We start from the raw sequence: 15,941 nt of genomic DNA, 5'->3' as shown, positions 1-15,941 counted from the left end.
TGCATAGTTTGCTTCATGACCAGCTTTTCCTACCATGTAGAATGTGAGAAATCGTATTAACGCATATACGACATCGCCGTCAGATTACTGTAACACTGTTTGTGATTAGTTAGCAGGTTAATCTGCACACTGCAGCCTTCTGCGGTTTGAGCACGGCACAGGCCAGTGCTGCGATAATGATCGATAACTAATCGGATGTTTGGGCGGAAGACCTGGGACGCTTAAAAGCAGCAGGCAGAATCACTGCTTATGAGGGGCATTAGTGACAGCATGGCTGAGGGACATGTAGAGTGCACTTAGCAGGCCTCTGTGGGCCATCTTCGCCTGGAGTGGTACATCGGACCCAGACTGAAAGGCTTGGGGGTCAGGGCACCCGTTTCAGCCGCTGGCTACAACAGTCAGGGAGATAACAAATGACGCCCCCAAATGACAGCTGTTCTCCAGAAAGCTCTGAAAAAAACGACGCCGTGGATCCACTTTGTCCGTAATGGCTGCCAAGGCCCATTCGGGGTCAGCCTGAGGTAGCCGGAGATCAAAAGGCCTTTCAGGCTTTGAGGATACACGGTACACCCAGCCCCCCCCCCCCCCCCCCCCCACACACACCCCACTCCGGGGAGAGTGTGAGGGCAAGACTACAGAAATAACAGAGAGTTCCAGAACACTACCACATGAAAGCTGCCCGACAGACAAGCCAGAACAGAACAGAAGTGTGGGAGGAAGGGTTAAAGTGCAGAACGTCTGGACGAATGCTGTGAACCTTTGGTGTCACGGCCCTGTACTGCAACTTGACTGCATCTGTCAAAAGTGCCACGGTGACATCTGGACCAAATGCAAACTCCCTTTGAAATGGAGTGGAGGAGAATCTTAAGTGAGGAACTCCAGCACCAGAAAGACAGACAGACTTGCATTTTATAGGAGATCCTTCTTCCCCTGTAATGGGAAGTTGGTGGCACACTGAGTCCCAGTAATGTTCTTGTCTAGAGCTGAAGTTGTAGTGGCTTAACTTCAGCTTACCCTGCCCTGGGCACGAACACGAACCGAGAAAAACAAGCAGTAATTTCCACAGGGAAGCACGGCTGAAAATGCCACTTATTCACAAGTTCCTATTGTTTACTTATTAAAAGGGCACCCTATGTGGTACTGTTTGTTCTCCTGGTCAGTTTTTGTTGACTAACTTGTGTGCTCACAAGGCCAGTGCATGGCCCAAATGAAACATATATTACTGCTGTTGCTTCCTGTATAGGGCGAGGGAAGATTAATGCAGCATAGCTTCTTATCTAGCAGGGACACACTGGAAGAAATCATTTGGACATCTGCAAAAGTAGGTCCAAAGAGCAGAAAGAGGAAAATTCAAATTCCCTCCTCATAAACACTCTAAGCGCATAAAACCATGCCACAAGAGCAGGATTTCAATTACATGCCTAAAGTATGTGATACGGAGAACTGTTTGGAGAATTTGTGTTATCTCCAGCAGCTACAGGGAAGACTACAAATTCTTCCTTTTAAGGACAAAGACTAGTGACTGGAAGAGACACCTGGACCGTTCGAGGTTCATTTTAGTGTTACAGGAGGGTGTCCGTGACCAAGCTTTCAGCACTCAGCTAAACACACTGCAGGAACAAGCTCAGATGACACAGCCCCAGATGGAGAACCCTAATAAAAACAAATACAAGGAGGCATAAAAAGTGAGTATGAGCCCTGACTAGAGTTAATGCTGATTGTGACTCAACTCTTGGGAAGATGACGTAAGGCTTCCAACCGAAGAACCTGTACTAATGTGGTAAAATATGAAAAAATAACTGAAAAAAGAGACTATTGCTTGATCGCGCCATGGTGACTTTCCAGAGGAACAGTATAGCCAACGTTTTTAAATGGCCCTCCACACGTAGGCCCTTCACCAATACAGTGCTTATTCACCTCCACAATGGAGACCAAAACGAGAAAAGAGGGAGATATAAAGCATCATGTTTTCTCAGGTTGAAGGGATGAGCTCCGGCAGAGAGCATTACGAGCTGGCCAGAACATGCACCACTGGGGACAAAATATCTGCTTGTCGGTTTTAAAGAAGTTCTACACTCTGAGCTTTTCCCTGGTTGAAGAGCTGACGTTTGTAGAGGTGATGCTGTTCCCTCATCACCGACATGCAGCAGCTCATTCTGCGTAATAATAACATGACATTTGACCTCTTCCGAATGGCTCATAAATCAGCGATGGCCGACATACCAGAGGAACAAAGGAAGTGCGGATTCTGCAGTGAACAAGAGAGGGTCAAAGAGGTGGAGACGGAGAGAAAGAAGAACTCACCCAGCGGCAAGACAGATCTAGAAAACAGGTACGACCCGAGCTTCCCTTCTGAAGTGGAAAAAGTTAAACCCCAGGACCTGAGTGAGAACAGCTCGAAAAGCCCGCAGCTTCGTCTGTTCCCTTGGGTGTTCAACAGCAGAGACAGCAAAATGGAGAGAATCTCAAACTTTATACTGCCGGTGCCAAACACTTCACCCCACATGGAACAATTAGCACATATCAAATCAATACAAATAATAAAAGAAAAGAAAGCGAGTTGGTTGCATGGGATGGAATTGTGGGACGGCGGGATTCAGGAGGCTGCCCCACGCTAGCCAGGGTCTGCTGGAACACGCAGAAGCATGCAAGCAGAGCCCCCCGACCAGACCCACCCCACCCCACCCCGAGAGGAGCCATGCAGGGCCGCCATATCCCACACCAGCACTCCTTCATTCTCGCGCTTGTCTGCTCGTGCGCAGGGTTGGACTGAGTGGCGCCCGTGTGCCGGGGCTGCGGCTAATTTATCGCATGAAAGGATGCGTCTCTCCACCGACGTCCCCTGGGAGCCGGGCGCGGGAGCTGCCTGCCATAATCACTCTGGGCGCGAGCGCTATAGAATACATTAGCAGCGGGAGCGCATTACCACATGCAAGGTCTGGCACAACAATCTTTTTAGGGGATGAAATACAACAGTAGATACATTTAAAAAATGTACAATTAGATATATGTGTATGATCTAATTAAAGTGCACTTATTTTCCTTGGGAGACTCTGTTAATTAGTATCAAATGATTGCTTTGTGCTGTTTTTATTGGCCATCCCCTGGAAGAGTGTAATTAAATCTGTCTACTCAGGCTCAGCAGTAGCCTACTAAACCTGTCAGTGAACTTGGTCTCCCTTTTCTGGCTCTGAGATAAAGCCGTCCATCCTTCTAGTCTTTGTGATTCGAAATGTTTTTACTTCCACATAATACAGACGCCCCCCCCGGCCTCCCCTAAATCCCAACCCCACCCCCTCGCTCCCTCCCTCTAAAGCCCCTCAACATGCCCCTCTGTGCCATCACAAAGGTTAAATCATTGTAGTAGCAGCTTTAAATTATTACCCAGTATAGCACAGACAACAGTTCAACTTCTAAAAGCGTGATTTAGAGAGTGGTAATAAAAACACTCCGAACGCAGGGGGAGACAGTCTGCAGGGGTGTAAACGTTTGACTGGCTTTCATTAACGTTATGTACTACAATAAGCCACGCGGGACTGATAAACGACACCAAACCGTCCATCCACACAGGACAGGGACGACAGGCCGCGTCCGGAGACACAGGGCCATTCAGTCCAATGCTTGCGTTTCATCTACAAATTGGGATTCTCTGGTCAACACGTCCCTGCCCTTCATTTTTTCCCCTTCGGACCACTCGACAACATCCACTTAGACAGTGACTGACAGACTGGGCCATGGCACTTCCACATGGGGCCCCGCGACATTCTGTGGCCCCATGGGACTCCGTTCCTGGACACGTTCCTGGATCTGTGTGGCAGCGAGGCAGATGGGAGGGGACATTCAAATGAATGTGAGCATTGTGAAAGTGTGCACACACACAGGGCACACGCGATTAAAACGCTAAACATTCACCACAGGACCCACTTCCGCCAACCTCTTCTACCCATGATGCTGGGAGCTGGACTGTATGAAAAACACCATTATGATTAAAGGTCATTCCTCTGGTCATCTTCCCATTCATCCTTTCACGCAAACAGACACCAGTTTGCAGGGAGCAAACTGTGAAACAAACTTCCCCAACAATTCTGAATATTTTATGTGATTTGCATTTGTGTTTACAACATTTGGCAGATGCTCTGGAGAGAAGTGCTTTGTCTTTTTGAGAAAAAAAATCCTTAGGCTAATACAAATAGACTAGAGTTTATGAATACCACAAAGCTAAAGCCCCATCACAGACTGCAGCCAGTAGTCTCTATAACTGCAGTGTCTGCACATGCGTGTGTGTGTGTGTTTAATTAATTTAGGCCAGAACTGCTGCTCATGTGTGCTTAGTGAAGAGGCAGGCAGTCAATGATCTGGACATATTTGGTTTATATGTGTATGAAAGCTCCTTGGACATATATATTTATACATATCGTTTCAGTTAAACCTTTTTACGAGGGACCATCCCAAATTACTCAATTATAGAACATCATAAACCAGGGTAAGCCAGGTCACTGAAGGGCTAACCAGTCCCAGCGCCTCATATTACCGCACTAAGACCCTGAGGGCAGTGGGAGGTCCTGCTGCGCGCACGCGCACACACACACACACACAACCCCCCACCTCATGGGCACACATACACTACACTTCTGTACACACATCCGGCAGACCTTTAAAAGCGTCAGATAGCAGGGTGGAGGTAGTGGAGAAAGGGGAGAGAGAGAGAGAGAGAGAGAGAGAGAGAGAGAGAAAACTTTGCTTTCCTCAGTCATGCCCTTTTGGGTTCAAAGTGTCACTTAAGGCAACAGAGTGGCAGGCAGAAGCGTCTTCTCACATGTGGAGAAATGCAATCTGCACATCATACGCGCCATCAAAGCGGCAGCCTCCGAACGTCTATCCAGTTTTCATACATCTCCGTGGCTCCAAAAAAGGTTGGCCCACTTTGAATGTCAGACTGAACTGATGTGCTTAAAGCTTCAGATGGATATTTGACAGGATTTTATTTAAAAGATTGGAGAAAAAAAAAAACTCACCTACTGTGATTTGTGACCTTTTTCTGAATGCCAATATAAATATCAGGAAAAATCACCAAACATTAAAAAATATATCTTCAGAATGATGGAACAACCATTAAATTGGTGCAGAGATAAGCTACAAATGTGCTATTTCGCTGTTTCTTTCCCTTATTTTATGGTGGTTCTGTTTTTCTGAAGATATTTTCAGGCCCTGTTTTGCACAGTACAGAGAACAGCACACGCACAACAGCCCTCAATTAGTAGAATTATCTTGCAAACTGATCAATAAAACCAACCCAGACACAGTGTGACTTATAACCCAATCCCCGTAAACAAACGTATATAAAGATCCACCAGCCAGATAATGGCTGTTAAAGCGGAACCAGAGAGCTGACACCCACACCCACACACACACCCGTGCTCATAAGTTATAGCTAAGGAGTGCGTGTTTGCAAGAATAATCGGACAATCAATGCTTATCCCCTGACCTGTCCATTGACTTTCCCATCAATACGTTTACATTACCAACCCGTTAAAAGGCCAAGAGCTGCCCAAAAGCTCTGGCCCCTTAAACACTGAGCCGTCAGGCGTGAGGTGAAATGGCACTTCATTAAGGACTGAAGGTGTAGGCATTTGCTGTCTGCCACTGATTACGAGGCCTTGCCACCTCCTGACAGCCTCTCCGACACTCTTTGGCATGCGTTCTTTTCAGTTAATTATATCACACAGCCTTGAATGTAACTAATTATTTTCCTCGTAGTTTCCCAGAAGTGCCCGATGATGGTCACAGCTGACCAGCACGAGCGAGGGCAGTAATCGTGGCTTCCTAGTGTTTCCCATCGAGTGGAAGACTTTATCCCTTCAGCAGGCTAAAGTGCAGAAGGCTGTGGTCAGTGAAGACTTCTTTTGATGGCTATTGATTTTTCTTAAGTGTGCTCTGACACTCTGACATCCAGTCTTGAGCTTTTTTTCATACAGCTCAACAGAAAACAGGTCAGCCCCAGAGGAAGTTCAGCGACAGCAGGAATCTCGGACACTTTTTTATTTTCTTTCCCCTTAATAAAGATCCCGTATCGGGCTGAGCTTAGAAAACTTCGCGGCGGGAGGTGGGAGAGTTCCAGCCGACCTGAACGCGGAGCCAGCCGCTTCCCTTCAGCGGCGCTCGTCAGGCGTGCGGCCATCCGTAGCCCCTGCCGCACGCCATTACCCGACCCGCATGAATAACCCTATTACAGATGGCACAGTATGAGGCCCTCGGAGAGTGTGCTGCCGCTCACCGCTAAAGGGAAGCCTTCCTCCGTTTAGGACAGCGGACTGATCCGCCAGCCAGGCATCTCCTAGGAAGGGCGTTCCTCCACCTCCGGGTATGTGCAGGTGGCAAGAGCCGAGTCCGCGCCACCCCGCGCATGATGAAAATGCATGCTCCAATTGGCTGCTGGGAGTGCAGCATTGTTGGTGGTGGGGCGGGGGAGGGGTGTGTTGGGACGCAACAGAAATCATCTGTTCCGTATCAATAAATGAATGCCTCGGAGACTGGTTAGGCGGACCGGACCACAGGTCCCCCCTCAGCAGTGCTCCAAATAATCCATTAGCAGATGAGAGGAGTCCAAGCTCACTCGACAGGAAACACCCTGGGTGACACCCTGGGTGACACGCTGGGTGACACGGTGCATGTAGGAGGGGTGGGTAGCAGAAGGCAGATGTCTCATCGGTCACGTCAGCAGAGGAAACTGCTGGAAAAAGTGTCTGAGTGCATAACAGTAAGAGTGGGTGGATGGGTGGGTATGCCTGGAAACACATGGCTAATTTATGTAATAATGCATCTATATGGATGGATAGTCTGAATCCATGTAGGCAGTCCACGCAGGATTCTGACCACAAACAGGACTGATAAATGATGTCCAAACAGATTCTGCCAATTAAGCCACCCCACCCAGCCTCAAACACTGACTGTACAATTGCTTTTAACTCAGGCTACAAAAAAATGAATATGAAAATACTAATTAGAGTACTTTTAATGTATGCATGTATTTCTCATTAGAATCGACAGTAACCTGAAGTGGTTTATGTCAGCCAGTGCACAATCACCAATGATTCAGCACTCATAAAGGCAAAGGCCGGAAACCACGGGGCTTTCTGCAGCCTCTTCCTCCCATCAGTCCCGGGCTTTCCCAGGAGACTTGCAGCTAGGCACAGTGGCCTGAAGGGAATTGTAAAATTCCCACCAAATGCAAAATTCAGTCAACCTCCAACCCCGCCATCTTTTCTCAGTTCCTGTTTGTGTCAGTTATTCAAAATAGCAGTCATGTGTCACTCATTACATCACCAGAGTGAGGCCTTGCGCATATAAACAGAGGAAGTGAGCGGACACGTAATCGCATGTCTACCAGTACCTGACTTCTCAGGCATGTTTCACTGAATATTTCACCACAAGAATGTCGTAACTGAAGCTCAGGCTGATGACGTTCCTTCATACATCAAGCCAAATTTGATCAATTATGGATCTCTCAACAGAACGTGAAAAATTTGGCCTCAAAGGGTCAATCAAAATGGGCCATGGGAAGTGTTCTCTGTAAAAACAGGGAAAGAACTGTCATGCAAACACCACCCTCATACAGCTCAGACACGACGTATACAGTCATAGGAACTGGAGTGTGGTTCTGAGGATATGACAGACGCAAGCTGACCTCTGAAAGATAAGGGTGGTAGCATCACTCATAATCCAGTCATGCTTGACTTAAAAATAATGGCACTATAACAGAATTCTTTTTGAGAGTGCAGGCTCAAACAACATCTTGTTTGTCTTTTCCCCACGATAAAACCGCGAGCCACCCCAGACAGGTCCAACATGACATGTCGTCTAGCGCTCGACGAGGGAAGAACTTTTAGAGCAGAGCAGAACGATGGCATAACAAGCTAACCGCGGGAGCCCTGTTGGGGAGAAGCGCTGTGAGCTACACAGCCCGGAGCCACGCCCCGCCTTTTGTCAGGTAAGATCCACCAGACTGAAAGCTTCATCCTAAACAGAAACAGTCTGCCTTGTATTTACAAACAAGCCATTTATAGCATTCGCTGCATTGTCATTATGACAACGAAGAACTAGCAAAGGGTCCTTGTTTTCCGAACAAAGATTGTAAAATAGCTGTCAAAATGTTGCTCTATGAAGAGTTAACAAAGGCCACTCACTAGCATTCTTTTTTGAACATTTCACAGGAATTTCTTTTCCCATCATGTGATGGACACTGCTGCTATTCCTCATATCGCGTATGCACAGATTTAGAGTGATTAAACAGAGAAAATGGATCTGAAAAGTCAAGAACACAGTACAAACATGTAGTACTGTCGACCACAGACACCGCCAACACACCACGTGCGAAATTATGCGGCCAATTACAGCATTAACGATTAGCAGTTATTGGTGATTCATGTATGCGGAGAAAGGCTGAAATACGGGGGAAAGAAAGGAATAATAGCCTCAAAGACAAAATGTTAGTATATATCTTGCCGGAGATCTTGTGGTTGCTTATTGGAGTTAAAATGAAAAGAAATAAAAGGCTGAACAATACAGCAGCCTCCACCCGAATTCTCCAAACAACCCACCACGACAGAGAACAGGTCTCGCAACTGCTTGAGTCATGCACACGGGGGGGTGGGGGGGTGGACACAAAACGACAAAAAGTCTGGCAGAAATGACCCGACGCCACGGGATACGATCACACAATAGGCGAATGACTGACAAAGTTTCTACGAACACGTTCTCATTCACACACACACACACACACACACACGCACACACACGGGACATTTGCGTTCATGCGCGTCGTCCTTGATCACGTGCCTAGGGGACAAACCCGGCCAAACCGAAACTACGACGCATCGTGTAGATAGTCGCAAAGTGACGTATTTTCCGATTAAGGGTCGCCAGACAGGCGCGAGGACTTCGTGATGTCAGAGAGTATTTGCTTACACCGCAGCATCACATAAAGCAGGAAACTCACAGGGTGTCGTTCAAGCCACTTTTACGGTAGCTGCCGGTGGGTTTTTAACTTGGGTTGCCTGCGCATTTGAAACCCTAGTTCGTTTTTCAGCAACGCACACTAGGGGATTCCTGTATGAAGTTTACACAAAGGGGGTTTCATCGCAATTGTGAAAGCATAACGCTACCTGGGACATGTCAATATCCAAACCGACGCGACTTAATTTCTAATACCACAATTAAAAGCTCAAAGAACGACGCTAACGAGTAACTTCGGTAACTCACATGTTACAGTACCCGAATCAGCTACGTTACGAACACTTGTTGATATTTCATAAAATACTGAAATAATATATATATATATTTTAAAGGTTACGTCGAAAGAAAGAGTTCATAGGATTCAGTAAGGCGCATTGTTCAAGCACGCCGAGTACAGAGGTCCTCGAGCCTACCTGCAGTGAACATCGCGGCAGCAAAGACAGCGAGCGCGCAGAGAAGCGAGCTCATCTCTCCAAATCCCGGGCTCTCCGGTGTACGATCTCCTGCTCTGCGCTGGCACTTGTTCTGGGTGTCAGTACCAAACCACTGGCGAGGGAGGCGTTTCGACCTTACAGCTCACAGATCGCAGATAACGAAGGCAAAGCCGGCACGTAGTAGGAGCAGCAGGAAGGCAGGTGAAATGCGAGCGCGCAGGCACGGTCTGCACTTTGAGAGAGCGAGAGAGAGAGTTTCGCAATGACTCCACCCGCGGCTCCACCCTCAACGATTATGAAAATTAGAATGAGATTTTGTGTTGTCGGTATGAAAGGGGAGATTTTTCACCTTCGAAACTTTCTTGGAACACTTTTCTGTCCCATGCGTAACAGAGTTCACAATGAATTATGAAGGTCCTCACAAAATACGTTTCAGACCTATTTTTGTCTGCTTGTGTAAAAAAAGGTCTGACGCATTCGTTGCTCTTGCTTTAAAATATGATGTGAAGACCTTAGACCTATTAAGCCACAAGCATAATTTCCCCATGGAGCAGACTTCCCACGCGCAACAAGGTCGCGCGCTTAAGCTTCTCACCGGAGAGTTGAGCAGCAGTCACCCAGCGCGCGACTTCGCAGAATCGTGTGTTTAGTATCAATCGCACACTTAACTAGACACGAGCACAACTTCGTTACACAACAACAGAAATATGATTTGATAATAGCTTGTAAAAGGTGGAACGTTCTTGTGTATTTTTATTGTAAATTCGTTTTTGTTTAATGTAATGGCTGTCCTAGATTAGATTATATGCATACTTGCATATCATCATATTATCTCATTCTACTTCGAGATTCGTAATAAAGTAATTGTTGGGTAAACTACACTCGGTTTCTAACTCTACATGAAACCTTGTAATGTATTTTAATCAGTTCCAAAATCAGGCGTGTGCCCTTAATAGTGCTGAGGACATCCCAAGCTGCAGCGTGTATGTCGACGAAATAAGTTGATACGAAATATTTTTCAGTTATTTAGGTGACCTTGCTTAAGTACGGCAATCACACTAGATTCGTATATGACACTTAAAACTACGATTTGAATTAGGGCAGATGTGTGCTTGACCTGCACCTTCCACATAACAATCCACTTCACTTTATTAAATATCCTGGAATGTAAATGTGAAGAAAGAAATAACAAAGGTCTTGGCCTCCTGGAAAACCAGGGCTGAGTCTTAGATGTTCAAGGGCTGAGTCTTAAATGTTCAAGGGCTGAGTCTTAGATGTTCAAGGGCTGAGTCTTAGATGTTCAAGGGCTGAGTCTTATGAGCAGTTAAATTATTCTTGGCAACATTTCCGATTCTCACTAAACTTAAGCAGTGGTTCTAAGAAATTTCTAAAATTATTACAAACAGACAGGGTCACCGAGGACATGGGATTAAATAGGCCAATTGGGTCAGTGAGGAAATCTCAACTCAACAGACTTTCACAATGTTTGTACACTTGATCTATTGAATTGCCATAGCCTTTAGAATCAATGCCACCATTAAAATTGATATTAATACTCACCTAACTAGATTTTACCAATAATAACCTTATGGCAACACTATGTGTATTTCTTCGCTGATTGCTGTTAAATTACAACAAGGATAAGGAGGGTGTCACAAAAATGATTAAGATCACCTGATCCATTTTATCACCAGTCAACGTCTAAAATATATTTTATGGATCACTTTGACATAGAAAACAAGATGTTTGTGTGCAATATTACTGTGTTAAACCTCAGCTCTGCAATTCAGCAACAAAGCACTTTAGTAACAGATTTTAATTATGCCACAGTGTATAACAGAAAGCATCAGACAATCTAATACTGTAATGTTTAAATAGTGGGTATCTAATAATAATCACTCTTTACACTAACCTGGATTTACTTTCATCTAGAGATCAACAAGGCAAAAAACTGGTGGCATGTGTTTAAAGCTTTTTTTTTTTTTTTGTAGTTCTCTGGTTTCCTGTTTCGTATTTTATTATACAGCAGTGATGCCCCTTGTAAACTGAAGCAATCACACCGGATTAGGACAATAAGTGTTAAGCTTCGAGAGACCACCACTCTAGCAGTGTCACTTGTTTTGTGAGATCATTCCAATGTTTTATTTAATTGGCACAATAAAATGTCTAATCCTTTGTGTGGCATTTTGCATTTTACTGCAGCAATTTGAATGTGAATAGCATTCTGAGCCTTCCTGACTGGTTGTAGGGAAAGGTTATGAGTGCCTTTGTTTTGGTTATTAGCTTGAATTACCTGTGCCAAAAGTTCATGAGCACGTTTTCGTTGCCCTTGATTTGAAACGTTCTTTATTCCAGACATTATAAAATCAATGCAGCTGTGCCTCCAAATTTAGGCATCTAGCTAAACACCATTTTGCATTTCAGTATTTCACAAATTCACAAATCTATGTCAGAGCTTGGTTTCACCCAAGTCTACTCAAGTGGTGCTGCGAAACAGGCAAACGTGAATGCTAAAAGTTAGCACTGTGAACATGTTACTTGCTGATGCCACTTGCCTTTCTGCTCAGTAGAGTAAAATAGTTGCTTGACAACACAGCGCCTCCCCCTGGAAGTACAAAATCTGCAGACTGAAATTGCAGTGAATGTGGGTTCAAGAGTGCCTCTAAAATTGATTATATTTGATTTTGTAAGGTACGTTTTTGATAATGTGCATTCTTGCAAAAATAAATAAATTAATAAATAAAGCTATATTTCCAGACAAGCAAGTAATTATAATCCAACCACACATACTAATACTAGATACTAGATGTATAAAACAGCAGTGGGAATAGATGTGGCAATTGAAAGTGATGGAACCATCCAATGAAAGGAATACAAGAAGTTAGACAAACCCCAGGGAATGAAGGAAGAAATAGAGAGAATGTTGGTTAGCACAAATGCTTTCCCAGTGGTGATGGGGCCATCTGTGGCTGTGAGCCCTACGTTGGAGGAGTGGCTCCAACATAGCCCAGGAATCACCCTCAGTCTAGGAGAGTGCAGTCCTAGCAAAAGCAAAAATACTAGGCCACACCTCCCAACACCCAGCCCTCTGCATAACCAGTGTGTGAATGTGTGTCTTTTTTTCACCAAATCAAACCTGAAAGTTTGGGAACCTGTCTTAGAAGATATCAATAACTGTGCAAAACAAACAAACAAAAATTCCTTGTAACTTTGATTGTTATATTGTTTACCTGCATACAGTTTCATTGTATTGGAGTATGTTCATGTTTTATGTAGTGTTTTCACTACACTGACTGCTCAGATAGTAAAACACATTCACATTTGTCGGAAATCTGGGAATAGGCTTTTGGAGTAGCCTATTTATCACTAACCTCATTTGCAAAGGTGGCACATCGTGGTTAATGGTGCTCAATTCGTGAAAATCTTCCCATCATAATGAAATGAAATTGACTCAAAATGTAAAAGTTCCGTATTCAGCGCCTAGTGGTTGTTTTTTTCCCCACAGCTGCTGTATTCTATCTCGTCATAAGCACACTTCTCAGCTGTTATTACGGCTAGCGAGTCTTTTATATAAACTAGCTTTAACACTTATCATGCCTTGAATAGCAACGGGAATAGAGATCACTATATGAACACATTTAGATTTCTTTACAAGCACATAAGATGGGGTGCGCCAACAATCCCTTACTCGGCAGCACAAACACAACGTACGTCTATTTCAAGCCATGAGATGTGCTTGGACAGAAGTGTGTTTTTTTCCCCATATGATTCTACGTCAAAGCCGCAGATTTCTTTTTAATTGCCGTTCCAATACCACATGCAGTCCATTCGACTGCTCCAGGTCCATCAGCTCTACAAGTCTGCTTGCCTGAAACAATGCACAGAAGTCCCCCCTGCTGATGAGAGTGTCACATGCAACAGGACCAAAGCGAGCTCCCAGAAAGTCTATCAGTCATTTACCGCCGGAGCCAATCAATACAAGCTCATAGGCTTTACAGTTGAATGCAGAATAATAACTCTGTGGTACGTGTATCACACTTCGCAGTTAGAGTGTGGCCTTCACCTTTCTCATCCTAATAAACGTGGTTTTATAAGGTGGTGGGGAGTTACCCTTGAGCTGTTTGATACCTGTGCCAGTAAGGGTGTATAGAATACTTTAAAAACGTTTCCTGCGATTTCCCATTTTGTTTTGGAAAGGGGAAAAAAAAGAAGATTTTTTTGTCATTTGCTTTATGAAGGTTCAGTCAGCACCTCAGAGGAGGGATGTGCTATTTTAATGGTGTGCCATATCTTTGCTCTGTTTATAAATAAAAATGCCTTTTGGTTTTGTCCTCAAAAGTCATCTGTAGAATCATTATCTACCATGACACAAAAGCCATAGCTGGAATCCTGCCTCATAAGGTTTTTTCCCACTCGTTTTCTTTTTGTCTCTTGAAGTCTGTCATTTTAAGCTATGAGGCGGAGTTTAATCTTTGCCAACACAAAGGGCCCCCTTATCTGTCCTCTAAGCATAATGAATGGAAGACTAATTTTCTGCCCAGCTTTTAGATATCAAGTCTCGTTTTCAAGCTGGGACAAGCCGAGGTTTATAATTTACATTCTGCATATTTTATCCCAGGTAGGGTTTGGCCTGTTCTATGCATGTTTTAACAGTACTGTCTCCTAGATATGCATGCTTGCCTGCTGCAAAAATGGACATAATATTCCAACTCTGAATTTCACCAAATACAATCCTACATTAAGCGTGCCTACTTCGAGCCTGGGTGAGCTGCGAGGGATGAAATTATAATGGTACACACCTTCTCTGCACTACTGACGCTGTTGTCATGTTTGCCATGAGAGAAGCTGGAAAACTACAATTTTCCTTCCTAAAAAGTTCGCTTTTTTAAAAATCATCGCTTTTGTGTAAGTCACACGTCTCTGCAGATGCACCTGTGGAATAAGGATTGGTCCTCCCCACTGCTGATGTTTTTGTCCTGCATGTCTATGTGTGTGTGTGTGTGTGTGTGTGTGTGTGTGTGTGTGTTCAATGCCTTCAGACAAGGACAAACTGTACTCTGGCCTTACCGAAGCACCGTTTCCCACGGTAACTGAAGACAGGGTTCTGAGGCCCTGCCTTGCCGTCAAGCAAAGGGTGAAGCAAACATCAGTTAACCTCAAAAACCATGCTGCTTGCTCACAAATGATTCAGCAGGTAAAACTAGATTGTAGCTCATCGTTCTGTGTAATTTACAGCAGGTGACAGGGATAAACATGGAAGCTATATCAGAGCCCATGTTTGTGCCGATTAGTATGCGTGATTAATCTTCCTTGCTTAAGCCAAGTTTAAATGTCACTGGGGTATGTCTGAAGTTGACTTTGCTGTTTGTGGGTGTGCATGTGCTTGGTTCCCCTTAAAAATTGCAAAGCTAATATTTTCTGCAAGCAACTGTATCCATAGCACAATGTCAACATGAGGTCAATAACCATTTCAATCCTATTAGAAATGTAATGGTAGCTTTTATAATCTAATGAATCCAGCAGTTTCTGTACATGAGCTAGTCTGCTCTCAGCCAGACATGCTGGTGTTCAGCATTTTAACAGAATAACGCCTCGTATCACATCCCCCATGAAAGCCCAATAAAGTCGCTATGGTGATTGTGTGACATTATTTGCAGTGAAGTGTTTTCATAATTTTAATTCGTCTTTTTCCATGAGGGCCTTTGGAGGTCTTATGTTTTGTTGTTTTGCTCTCTTAATGTGAATGCACCGCTGAACCCAAATGCTAATTTATCATTTTTACACTAAGTACAAGAGGCCAGAATAAACCTTTTAAAAGCATTCAGAAAGTCATTTTTGACGATAAACTCATCAGCCCTAACGATCCTATTGCTTGCGACTTAAGGCAGAGTCGAATTAAAACAGCCAGAGAATAGCACACATGCATAGCAGCCTGGGCTTGCTAATGACAGAACAAACCCACTCAACACCCAACACGACTCCTGCATGCCATTAGCCGTGTGGTGAGCCTGTTGCCTCTGCTTTCACTAATGACGACCCCCCCCCCCCCATACAGTGAAAATACCCCCCATACAGTGAAACTACCCCCCCCCCCCCCCCCCCACAGTGTATACACTCCCCGCATCCCCCATACAGCCTCGGTGCTGCCTCCATCCCGTCTGATCACGTGGGGAACTGGAGGCCTACGGTCAAGGCTCACCACCAGAGACCCCATTAACGCCGGAGTTCAGCCCTATTGCATTTGTAGCGTTATGGTCATGGTCGGCATGGATTTGCACACACACAAAAAAAGAACATGACAATATTTCTCGCGGAATACAGGGGGAAAAAAAGGTAGAGTGCACGCTTCGATCAGATTACCTTTCATAATGCTACTGGCTAATTCCACAGCTCAAAGGCTGAGTACGCACTGCACAGTAAATATAGCATGGCTAGAGATCTGCAACACAGAGCTAACATTTTCGTTCAAGTAAATGGTCTCTTATATAAATAGTT

At 44.7% G+C, this 15,941-nt stretch overlaps 1 protein-coding gene and 1 long non-coding RNA gene across 4 annotated transcripts in view; one reads left to right on the top strand and one right to left on the bottom strand.

Moving 5' to 3' along the window:
• Window positions 1-9,687, bottom strand: part of alcama (activated leukocyte cell adhesion molecule a) — a 45,399-nt gene extending 35,712 nt beyond the window's left edge. For all 3 annotated transcript variants that reach the window (XM_027000741.3, XM_027000742.3, XM_027000743.3), the window contains exon 1: window positions 9,426-9,687. In XM_027000741.3, coding sequence (XP_026856542.2) covers window positions 9,426-9,480 — 55 coding nt within the window. In that variant the 5' untranslated portion in view covers window positions 9,481-9,687. The remainder of the gene's footprint in view (window positions 1-9,425) is intronic.
• On the top strand, window positions 586-14,948 carry LOC145652404 (uncharacterized). Its single transcript, XR_014118692.1, has 3 exons — window positions 586-7,987; window positions 14,113-14,237; window positions 14,486-14,948. It is a non-coding gene; the product is annotated as an uncharacterized LOC145652404 (long non-coding RNA).
• Window positions 14,949-15,941: the final 993 nt, after the last annotated feature.

Source organism: Electrophorus electricus, chromosome 19, assembly GCF_041902795.1.
Source record: "Electrophorus electricus isolate QZ-2024a chromosome 19, ASM4190279v1, whole genome shotgun sequence".
Taxonomy (NCBI): Eukaryota; Metazoa; Chordata; class Actinopteri; order Gymnotiformes; family Gymnotidae; genus Electrophorus; species Electrophorus electricus.
This window is presented reverse-complemented; position numbering and strand designations above follow the sequence as displayed.